This window comes from Urocitellus parryii, chromosome 9 (assembly GCF_045843805.1).
Source record: "Urocitellus parryii isolate mUroPar1 chromosome 9, mUroPar1.hap1, whole genome shotgun sequence".
NCBI lineage: Eukaryota > Metazoa > Chordata > Mammalia > Rodentia > Sciuridae > Urocitellus > Urocitellus parryii.
The window spans coordinates 141,998,749-142,011,786 of record NC_135539.1 but is presented as its reverse complement, the minus strand read 5'-3'; the positions used below and the strand labels follow the sequence as shown (position 1 = coordinate 142,011,786).

Below are 13,038 nucleotides of genomic sequence, written 5' to 3'. Positions count from 1 at the left end.
TTTGTGTGTAAATGCAATGTTATTCAGCCATAAAATAAAAAAATCCTGTCATTTGTGGTGACATGGATGGAAGTGGAGGACACTACGTTAGGTGTCCAAGTTAGATCAGAAAGACAAATACTGTAACTCTTTACTCCTATTTAGAAGACAAAAAAGTTGATTTCATAGAAGCATACAGTTACATGAGAGAATGAATTCTAATGTTCTACAACATAGTGGGATGACTATATCTGACAACAATTTACAATCTATTTTATAAAGGACTAGAATGAAGAAGTTCAAAGTCTCAATACAAAGAAATGATAAAAACTTAAAGAAAAATATACTAATTGACCTGATTGGATATTATGCATTGTATGCAAATATCTCATCACACTCTATCCCATAAATATGTACAAAATTGATAAAAAATAAAATTGATGTTTAAAAATATATGATAAAAATATGATACATAATATGTACATACTTGTATTTGCACATATATATGTATATATAACAAAAACATTTACTGAGCACTTACTCTGGATCAGACTTTATTAAGAATTGTAGTTCTTACTCATCTAAAACTAAAAACTATCTGAAAAGGCTACCACTATTACTATTCAAATTTTACATAAGAGGAAACTGAGGCACAATTAAGTAAAGTAATCACATTCACACAGTTAATAAATAGTAGGCTTGGATTCAAATGTTAAACTCTAATGTTAAACCCTAAACCATTATACTAACCCATTGGGTGTGTGTGCTGGCATGGGTAAGTACAGACTAAATGAAGAGATAACTGAGAGCAAAACAGAAAAGGAAAGAGAGGGAACAAAAGGTAGAGCATAGGAAAATATACAGAAAGACCCAGAGAACCTATAATCTACAAACTAACGCAGACAAATAGCAATGGAGATAGACCAACCTTTTATTTTATAAGTTTTATACTTACCTAGAAAAGCAAAAAAAGATGTAAATTATGTTTGTAGCTAATTCAACGCTTTGCTTCCAGTCTTCTCTCAGGACTCTTGCCAACGCACCAAGGGCAGTTTCTAAAGAAAAAGGAGACATACAAAGATAATCATTTCCCTTGCCTCTAGTATAAAGGGTGACTGGTTTTAAATGTTGACTCATGAATAAATTACAAAGCTAAGCTAAAACTGGGACAAAAAAGTAAGATACTTCTTTCCAATACAGAAAGCTATTTTAAAAATTATAATATAAACTTTCACTTAAAAACTTATAATGAACAGCTTCAAGTCTAAACTACAAATAAGTTAAATATGGTTTAAAGTAACATAATATTATGGTGACAATAAAATAATAAAAAGGGCCATTCATCTCTTAATTTGCATTTCCACTTGGAATCTTACTACTCTGGTACCAATTTTTTTCTAACATCTTATTTAATGTATAAAGGAAAAATTAAAATAAATCTAGAAAAAACAATAACATTTTGGTATGAGCAGACTAACACTAGCTCCATAAAGTAAATTAATCAAATAAAATTTTACAGAAAAAATGTCTATTTCAGTATCACCTGCCAACAGCCATAAGCAAACAAATATCTTTCAAAAATTAGATCCCACATGTTAATGAGCATCTCTGCTAAATTTTTTATCTAAAGGAAAGTAAAATTAATGATTTGATAAATGAAAATTACATATATTAAGTAAATATAAAGTAATGACTTTGATTTTACATTACCAAAAATTGTCTTACCAATTTTTAAAAATTTTATGAAACTAAAATACTTGTATGTTAAAATATATAAATCGTAATCCAACTGTCTTTAATAAGTACTCAGGATCTATTGTACTTCATGGACAAAATTATCAGTATTTATTATTGTTATAAAAAGGTTCAGTTTTTTTCCCACTTTCTGGCTATTCAGATTATGAAACATAAATTAACTGTATTTATTAACAGGAATAAAAAGTGGGAACACTAAAATAGATCCATGAATACATGGGTACAGAATTTGTTTTAATCCACTTAGTGGAGGATATTTTAGACAACTAAAAAACATCCTACAATAGCATTTCACAATTTTATTCACATTCACAATGTAGAACACTGAAATAATGTATACTTTAAACAAAATTATTATAATGTCAAACAAGTAGAAAGGTAGTGCATATCAATATGCAAAAAATCCCCCCAAAGTCCTACTTAATAAAGAATCTGGTAATTCCCAAAGGAATTCTATATTCTATATTTTAATTATATTTCCACATTCTATAATGTAAATTTAGCTATAGGTTTAGTGATTTATTTGCCTAATTTTATATCATTCTTCTCCTTTAGTATAGGATAATGTCAACAAATACATAGCTACAGGAATTCAATACATGTTATCAAGAAATAGCCAAAAGAAATCATAAAGGTCAAAATGTAATCAAAAATTTACCTATAAATTGAAAACAATTTCAATCAAAATGCCATTATGCTTTTCCACAGAATACATAAATGTATCTCAAAATTATACATTAGTCAAATGTACAACACTGACAGAGCAAGTTTTTAAGGAAAAAAAAGGCAAATTAGAGCATTTTTCTTAAATATTCTAACTGTAGTCAAAATATAAAACAAAAAAGCAACAACAACAAACAGGATTATATTGGTTTGGAACTCATCAAATAGACCATGGGAACAAATATGGGAACACTAAAATAGATCCATGAATACATGGGTATAGTATTTGGCAAATAATAACTTTTCAAGAATAAGTTTTCAAAAAGCATCAATTCCATAGAAGAATGGTAGGCATATAGTAAAAAAGACATTTTGAATACAGGGAAAGGAAAGAGCATTCACTAACTAGGTTGGAATAAGTGGCTATTCCAATATGGAAAAAGTAAAATTACATCCCTAACTCATCATTTTTAACAAAAATGAATTTAAGGCACATTCAGAATGGCAGACTACTTCCCAAAATCTACTCCTCCATGATCAAATAAGAAATCTGGCAAAAACTGTCAAAATCAATTTTTTTCAAAACCAAGGGAATTAACTAAAAACAACTCACAGAAAAATTGGCTGAATATTGGTAAGAAGAATGAGTTTCATGGCAATTCAACTTACCCTAATTCTATCCTGTCTAGCTTTGTGGTTCCTTGAAAACCAGTAGTATCACAACTACAAGAACTATAAAAGCCAGCAGAGTAGCCTGGCAAGAGCTACAGGGAAGAGGAGCCTGAGGCTCCATTGCAGAGAACTATCACTAACCCACCTATCTGGATACTTGCTGAAAAACTCCATTCTTGGGGTGTATCTTAAAACTCAGGATAATTGTCAAACACTATTGTTGGTAACATAACAACGGCCTGAGGTAGCCTCATATCAGTTTTCTTTTTTAAAAAACAGGATTAACAAAAGGTTCACCAAAAAACTTAAAAAAGGAAAAATGAGAAATCAGATATTCATAGGTATTTAAAAAGCTCCAATATATCCCTGGGAATCTAGAAGGCAATGCTAGGTGCAGGGTTGTACATTTACCAGGGAAAGACCTGAAGGCCCTCATCTCTCATCTCTGGCTAAACCCGAGACAAGGTGCAAAAGCAGAAAGTAAAGAAAAAATTTTAAACAACCTGCTTGAGTATTAAAGACATGCCCCCAAATACAGAGAATCCCTTAGCAAAGGCTCAGAGACTTATTGCCAAATGTTCAAGGAACTCTGTCCAAACATTGGCTGGCCACTAAGCTAACTGAGGAGAAATTTCAGTGGACATACAGGCAAAGGATATTGACTTTATAAAATCAATCCACATAACTCAGTAAACAGACAAACAACATCAATAACAAACGCTAGTGATAGAATTTGATTTCCAAAGTTGTTATGATGATATTATTTCAACAACAACAAGGCAAAGAAACAGAATAGTGTGGACCATACTCAGGAAATAAAGTATTCACAAGAAACTGTACATGAGGAAGCAAAGATGTTGAATTTATGAGACAAAGACTTTAAGTCAGCTACTATAATTATATTCGAAACACTAAAGTAAATCATGGCTGAGTAATAAAGTGTATAAAGATATAAGAATGATGTTTCACCAAAGATACAAATTATTAAAAAAAAGACCCAAATAAAAATTCTCTGGTTGAAAATAAAATAATTGAAATGAAAAATTCATTAAGAAGGTCTCAACAGCAGATATGAACCAGAAAGAAAAAAGATCTGTAAAAACAGATCAACTTAGATGATTCAGTCTGAGGAAAAGAATGAAGAAAAAATAAATGGCCTCAAAGACCTAGGGAGCACCTCAAAGCGTAATAACATACATAATGGGAATCCCAAGGGCAGAAAAGAGAAAAAGGCAGAATGAATAGTTAGTAAAATAATGACCAAAACTTGATTTTTGTGGAAAAATATTAATCTGAACCTTCAAAAAGTTCAACAACCTCCAAGTAAGATAAATGCAAAGTCAACAACAACAAACACTCAATAAAGTACATCAGAGTCAAACTGGTAAGAATGAAGGCAAAGAGAATGCTGAAAGTAGCAAAAGAAAAGCAATTTAGTATATACATGGAATCCTCAAAAAGATCACAGCTGACTTTCTATCATAAACCATACACACGTAGGCAAATGGGATAATATAAAGAGGTAAAAGAACTCCTATCAACTGAAAATTCTATATACAACAAATCTATCCTTCAAAAAACTAATAAAATTAAGTTACTATAAGGTCAACAAAATTTAAAGAGAATTTATAACTAGCAGACCTTATCTACAAGAAATACGAAGGGAATCTCTTCAAACTGAAATGAAAGAACACTGTACATTAACTTAAATCCACAAAAAGAAATGCATACAATGATAATTATATAATTGTGTTGATGGATTTATATAGATATGTAATCTGTATGGCTAAATAGTACAGAGGAGTAAGGAGGAAAAAGTCAGAATGGCAGCTACCAAGAATATAAACAACAATATGAGTTGGCAAGGATGTGGGGAAAAAGGCACACCTCACACTTTGCTGTGGGACTGTAAATTGGTACAGCCAATCTGGAAAGTAATATGGAGATTCCTGGGAAAACTTGGAATAGAACCATCATTTGACCCAGCTATCACACTCCTCGGCTTATACCCAAAGGACTTAAAAACAGCAAACTCCAGGGACACAGCTATATCAATGGACAACTCACAATAGCTAAATTGTGGAACCAACCCAGATGTCCTTCAGTAAATGAATGCATCAGGAAACTTTGGTATATATACATAATGAAACATGACTTAGCATTAAAAAAGAATAAAATGGCATTTGCAGGTAAATGGATGGAGTTGGAGAATATAATGCTAAGTGATGAAAGCCAATCCCCCAAAACCAAAGACCAAATGTTTTCTTTGATATGAGGATGCTGACTCATAATGGGGATGGCAGGGAGCATGGAAGGAATGGAGGAACTTTAGATAGGGCAAAGGGAAGGGAGGTGCAGGGAGGGTACAAAGGGGGTAGGAATGATGGTGGAATTAGTTATACATCACTACCCTAAGTACATGTATGAAGACATGAATGGTGTGAAAATACTTTGTGTACAGTGACTTGAAAAATTGTGCTTTATATGTGTAACATGAAATGAATTGTACTATCATCATGTATAACAATTTAGAATAAATAATAAAAAAGAATTATATAGAAAATAAATAAAAAATGTTAGATTCAATTCCTAACTTATAAGTTAAGTTAATTACATTAATCTTAAATAGACTAAACACTTTGGTGGATAAAAATGAATAAAAAAACATAATTCAACCATATGCTATCTAAAATAGAAATACTTTAGACTCAAAGACACACATGGTGTGCAAGTAGAAGTATGGAAAAAAGATATACCATGGGAAATAGACAAGTAATAGATTGAGAAACAGACAGTAGAGAAACAGACAAGTAACAGAAAGAGAAACAGAAAAGTAATAGATTGTAAGAAAATATTCCTAAATACATTAAAAAGTATTACAGGGGCTGGGGTTTTAGAGCACTTGCCTAGTGCATAGGAGGCACTAGGTTTGATCCTCAGCACCACATTAAAAAAATAAACATATAAAATAAAGTTATTAAAAGAAGTACTAGAATTCAGAATGTAAATATTTAAGACATGAAAATCATGTGTGTGTGTACACATGCATGTCTATGAATGTACATAATACTTAATATATGAATATAAACTTTAGAGGTAGAATTGTTTTGCAATAATTTTTCTATTTTTAATGTTTAAATGTTTATAGACATAAATCACCATTTAATAGTAGTTCTTCCAAGTTATCAGGATTTCTAGCAAGCTGGAGTATCAAAGCAGAACCCCGAACTTTGTCAGGAATATCTTCATATAATAATTCAATATATTCATCCATGTCATTAATGTTAGCAACTTCATCAATCTGAAACAAAATAAGAGGCAGAAAGGCTTAATAATAATGCTCAACAGATTAACTGCTAAAATACTGATATTTTGGGATCACTATACTACCCTTTATAACCAGAAACCAATTTCTAAAGACTTCATAGTAGCTATCTTCTTTTTAGATGGGGATTTTAAGCCTTTGGGTTCTAGGACTCTAAAACCGAAGTGTAACAGTGAGAAAATGTGATGTATATAAACTCTGAAATTTGTCAGTAAAGTATTTTAATGTAATACAAAGTAATTTGTATCTACTATAAAAGAAAAATAATATTTCAAAACACTGCAATAAGAATAATCTAAACACTTTTACTACTTATGTTAACAAAATAATGTTTAAAACACACAACCAATAATTTTCAGTATCAATTAAATATCAATTTTCTACCTTTCTCAGATACCTCTAAGTTCAATCATTTTTTTAAAATTCCACATCAGATTAATGTGATTATATGCATTAATATATTAAAGGCAATATTTTACAAGCAGTCCTTTATTAGATCAGAATTCATACACTCTTACCTCCATTCCTTCAAAAGGAGGTGGATCTTTAGGCTTGCTTGATTTTTCTTTTTTTTCTGCAAAAAGATTTTTTTTAATGAGGAGAATTAGGTTTTTAGGGTTTCTGGGTAATTTTATTTTCAACAGCTGAGTTTGATTCTAGCTAAACTGGGGATATTAATTGATGAAACTTATCTCTTTTCAATGTATAAAAATGCTCATCTATTATCCATCCATCTGTTCTAATGATAATATCAAGGAGAGTATAAACTAATAAATTCTATAATCCCAAAGTTATGTTGGGCAACAATTTTAATTTTCTTCTTGGTTAACTTTTTGGGTATGTGCTCAGCAAGACTTGTTAACAAGAAGCATAATAGTTAATTCTAATTATCCTCTTTTTCCCTTCCTTATTCAAATTTGAGGTGGAAATAGTTGAATCAATAAGGCAAAGAAAAAGATAATAGATAATATAAAAAAACTGAGTAATGTTAAAACTAAAATAAAAACTAACAAGGGTGAAGAATAAGAAATGATAGGTCAAATTTCAAGTTAAAATAATGTATAGTTATTCCCAAATAAAGAGGTATCTAAAGGTGAATTAATCAAAAACATAAATTTCATTTCTGAAAAAAAAATCTATAATACTTTTGCAATCTGGTACAAAACCTAAGTAATACATGTTACAGTGATAGAAAAATACAAAAATTTGATTCTATAATAATTAACAACTAAATATACATATAATAGAATTAGCTCATTATTTTCAGAGGATAGGAGGCATTCTAGAGTGATGAATCTCAACGGCTAAATTTTGTCTCAAACAGTGGTTTCAATTAGCAAAGAAAAAAATCCCTTAAGGTGACAAATCACATGATCAATTATTATTGCTTTGTTTTAAGTCACTTTTTGGAAAAAGGCTTCTGGCTTTGAAATATTGAATACCAAGTAAAATTGTTAATATTTTAAAAATAAGTATACATTTAATACAGTAAAGCATTTTGTATAAACAGAGAAAATAATGACTTTAATATTTTTGTCCATGTATGACTATACAAAATATTTTCATATTCTTTTAATTTTGGGGAGAGGAGAAAATCTGATTCATCCTGAAAACTCAGTGATAGAGTTTTCACTAGTTTAAAGATGTTTTAGCAAAAATTCCTTTAGAATTATATGAATTTGCCACTTTGAAAGATCAAATTTAACTATTATTGTACAACCCACAATAAATACACACAGATCTTAAAACATTACCAGATTTGCTGTGCTCACTTTGAATTTAATTGAAGATGCCATTTCTCATCATTTATAAACATCTTAATTAGAGTATCTTTTAGATAATATTTGTTTAATAAAATTTGCATTGACATTTTCTTATCTATATAACACCTCTTAGTAATTAAAAAAGTATATACACTGAGTATTTACTATGTTATTAGAAGTAATCAAGTTCATAATGCCTATTTTTGCTTTTAAATAAATGTATAGCCATTCAATTCATTTGACAAATATATAGTGAGCATTTAATATGTATTAGATGGTGTATTTAGGGCTAAATAATAAAATTATATATTAGGCACAAGGCATTTTATTTGCTGGGAAATAAATAATGCTGAGAAAAAATACTAATTTGAAAAAAGTCAAAACAAAATTTTTATTTATTTTTCTATACAACCTAGTCAAAATTTGGACACTGACATATTATTTTAGAAGCATCATATTTTAGAACCCATCAACGTTGAAAGATATGTAAATTTAGTAAATACTGTGAAATGGTATTACTAAGCATTCAGTAATCTGAGATACTGTTCACTGAAATAAAGTTTTACTTTGTTTTCTGGATGATTATTTGAAAATGTCTTCTGTAAGAATTTTCTTAGCTGTAATACCTTAATTCTATGGTTCTTTTATATGAAGGAATTGAACATACAACAATACAGGGGTTGAAGAATGAAAAAGAAAAGGTTATATTTGCATTAAGAAGATTTATTTATAAAAGTTACATCTTTAGGATAGTCTAAAGCACATGACATATGCTTTTCTTAAAATTTACATACTTAAATAATTTATTCAAATTATAAATTAAACATCAATTAAGAAATTTAAAAAATATTGTCTAGTTGGGGTGGGAAAAATTGGTTTCTTCCTTAAATTATCTTCTTTTATTATTTTACAGTCAATCTGACAGATTCCTTTTTTTATTCCTTATTTCAGTGTACTTCAGTACAAAAACAATGAAATAGGTCAGATAATTTTATGTGGAAGCAATAAAAATTGGCTTAAAGGAAAGTAATGCTTGTTTATTCTATCATTTGCTTACTTGTTCACAGTACTAGTTTAAAAAAAAAAACAAAAACCAAAACAACCTTACCCAACATTCAACTATGTGAAGTCTAAACTCTAGTCAAACAACTTTGGTTTTAAATTTAAAAATCAGGAATTCCTGGGACAGGGTTGTGGCTCAGTGGCAGAATATCTGCCTGGCTTTGTGAGGTCCTGGGTTCTATCCCCAGCACCACACACAAAAAAATAAGGAATTCTCCTACCTACCTTTTCCTGACAATGAATCACGGCGGTTCTGCAAATAGTATAACAGTTGTTCCACCTCATTGAGTTTTGAGGGATGAATGAGCTTGCATTCTTCAACCACCTTCCGAGCCAGAGAAGTTATATCTGTGTTGGCATTGAGACTCTTCAGACGAATGCTGCAAGCACATTCAAATTCTAACTCAGATATTCTAAAGTATGTGACAGATTTAATAACACTACTCTAAAATGGTTTTCAGATTTTAAGAGAGTCAATACGTATCTGGCCATAGAATCTCAGTAAAATAAATAAAGTCCTATATAGGAAAAATACTAAACAGGGATTTTCTTTGAGCTGGACAAGCAAAGTAAAAAAGCAACATAAATCTTTTTCTGTTGAGGCAGGACAGAACCTTCTGAGGTTCTATTTTAAAGCAGCATTTCTGATGTAAAATTCATAGTCTTAAGTCATTATTGGATTTGAGAATCCATACTGCCACAAATAAATATATATATATTTAACCTCACCCACATTTTTATTTTTTTAAGTTAGGACAAGACATAATCTTGATATTTTCAAATTCAGTTGCTCTGGTGGCAACTGTATAAAACATAAATAAAGAGAAAAAGCAAGACACATTTTAAGACCTGTATGAAGAATTCTGTGAATTCTGGAACAAATGAATAGATTTTATACTTATATTAGTATATTAAATATAATAATTAACCAGCTCCCTCTTCCTTTTAAATTTAGCTCAAGAGATCCACTGAGAGACCAATAAGAAAAGATAGTTCAAGTCTTAAGACAATGAACTAATGGATTCATGGCATGTGGGAAAACTATGAAGACATAAAATCAGGTCCAGAGTGAAGAATCAAAACTGGCAAAAAAAACTGTCAAGCAGATGCTCCTATGAGAGGTTTACATTCAAAAAAAGATTAAGCAAGCCTCCACTGTGTAGAATTATTTCTTGGTGAAGATGGCTAATTTTGTGGGGAGGGAGATATCAAGCTATTGGAGCAGGAGTGGACATCTCAGATAATGCTTTAAATGTATTATTTTTCAAACCATTATTAGATGCAGATGATCTCTCCTGAAACCAGTCCAACAAAGTGCCCTAGATACTATTCCTAGCTAACATAGACAACCCCAAATCTTGTTCGCCAGGGATTCTGCAAACCACCTAATGGTCTCTAATAAATTCCTTTTTGCTTAAATTTCCTAGAGTGGCATGTCTAATGTTTCTAACAAAAACCCTAGTAATGGCCTGTCCTTAATCATATTTTCTTCTTCAATCTACTTAGATTTTTGGTCCCTATTAAGTCGTATAAAGTTCTGATTATATTTTTGAATAGTTTTGGCTGAACAACAAAAGGTAGATGGCAAGGAGGGTACATTTAGAAGAAAACTCCATGGCTAACTTTAACAAAGAACTGGAAAAGCCGTGACTGTTTCAATAAATCTGATGGAGAAGACAATTTTTAAAAAAAAAAATTATCAGACTTTTTAGAGAAGTTTCAGGTTTACAGAAAAACTATACAGAAAGTAGAACACTCCCATATATGCCTCCCTCATAGTTTCTAATATTTTACTATTTTTTATTATTACTCTCTTGCATCAGGTTGGTATACTTATTATAACTGATGAATCAAAATCAATACATATAATTATTAACCAAGGTCCATAGCTTATGTTAGGGTTCACTCTTTGTGTTCTATGAATTTTGATAAAAGCATGTCATATATATCATTCATAGTATCATACAGAATAGTTTTACTGCCTTGAAATGCCCTGTTCTTCATCTCTCCCTCCCCTTAATTATTGGCAATCTCTAATCTTTTTACTATATTTATAGCTTGCCTTTTTCAGAATGTCATGTAATTGGAATCATATAGTACATATATTTTTCAGAATGGCTTCTCTCACTTAGCAATATACAATTAGACTCCTTCATTTCCTTCATGTCTTTTCATAGCTTGATAGTCCATTTCTTTTTTTGGTACCATGGATGGAACTCAGGGGTGCTTAACCATTGAGCCATACCCCCAGGGTCTCACTGAGTTGCTTAGACCTCAATAAGTTGCTGAGGTAGGCTTTGAACTCCCAATCCACCCTACTCCCCCAACCTCAGGGAGGATATGTGATTACAGGTGTGTGCCACTGCGTCACACGATAATTCATTTCTTTTTACTGCTGAGTAATACTTGATTGTAGAGGCTGCACCCGTTTGCTTATCTATTCACTACTGAAGGATATCTTGGCTGCTTCCAATTGTTGACAATTATGAATAAAGCTAATATAAACATTCAGTTTTATTTGGATTTATGTTCTTAGCTCATTTGATGAATATCTAGCAGAACAATTGCTGGATCATGTGGTTTGTGTATGTTTAGCTCTGCAAGGAACTACCACATTTTCTAACAAAATGAATGCCATTTTATATTCCCAAAGTTATGAGGGTTCCTGCTTCTCTATATCCTTGCTGATATCTTGTTATTCTTATTGTTAGTTTTGGATTTCAGCCATTCTAATATATATTAGCAATCTGATTCATTTCTTTCCACTCAGGATAATAAGACAAATTTTCTGATTTTAGTGTGTACTCTCTCCTAAATCTGTCATTTATTAAAAAGATAAGAAAAAATTCAGGAGGGTGAGAAATTTTCAGAATGTCAGCTTATGTTTACTGGATTAATTGTATCAATGAATAGAAGGCACCATGTATGTGTCTATGAAGAACATCATAAACTCACAAAGCATCACCTATATTATTTTTGGATTAGGATCAACACTTTCCCGTAAAGAAATATTCAGAAAATTCAACTCAGTTGAGGATGGGTTTGTAAATTCCTTTGATCAAAGGGGAGAATAAAATATAAGACTTCTGGAATGGGGGGGGGGGCATACCACTGGCAGTTTCACTTCATGTCTTTCTCAATCTATGAGATTCTCCTCATTCTCACAACTGATAATGCCTCCCAAATTTAAAAAAAAAAAAAAAAAACCACTTTGGTACCACAATATGATTTCTCTCCATCTTGTGCATGAGCTTTACAAGGTAAATCTACTGGATTTTTCTCTTACTAAAATTTAAGTGCACTTTAACCCCAATGGGCAGTAACTCTTTCCATGTGGCTAACTCTACCAAATGTAACTCTTGTCTAGAAAGTCTGCAGATTTTAAAGTAACATATTTATCATTGCATTCCAGTTGAATGAGGCTAGTGACTGAATACTTAAGAATACAAACTTTAAATTTCTCTCCTGAAGTGTGGATGTTTGAGGTTCTAAAGGCAAAGAACCCAACCTTGAGTTTTTCTTCCAATAATAAGATATTTTCATGTGTTCTCAAAATAAAGTAATCACAAAAATTCAAATGAGAGAACAATAAAAAGCAGTAGCTGGAATCTAAAAGTAAAGTATCTATGAACACATGTGTTTCTCTTCAATCTACTGTATTATCTAAAGAACTCGTTCATCTTTAATGAGTTATTAAGGTAATTTAGTTTCCTTCTAACCCAAATAAGAAGACCTATTAGAGATCCTAGTAAGATATTAGGCAACTTTTCTTTGAAGTTAGTTCCTCAAGATCTAAATTTCCTAAGTTAAACTAACAAG

The 13,038-nt window shown here is 30.9% G+C and overlaps 1 protein-coding gene across 3 annotated transcripts in view; it reads right to left on the bottom strand.

Annotated features, from left to right (window-relative positions):
- Kifap3 (kinesin associated protein 3) overlaps positions 1–13,038 on the bottom strand; it is a 138,890-nt gene that overhangs the window by 103,304 nt on the left and 22,548 nt on the right. For all 3 annotated transcript variants that reach the window (XM_026405250.2, XM_026405251.2, XM_026405252.2), the window contains exons 3-6: positions 9,445–9,599; positions 6,913–6,968; positions 6,229–6,370; positions 935–1,034 (exon numbers count right to left, since the gene is read on the bottom strand). In XM_026405250.2, the coding sequence (XP_026261035.1) occupies positions 935–1,034; positions 6,229–6,370; positions 6,913–6,968; positions 9,445–9,599 (453 nt within the window). The remainder of the gene's footprint in view (positions 1–934; positions 1,035–6,228; positions 6,371–6,912; positions 6,969–9,444; positions 9,600–13,038) is intronic.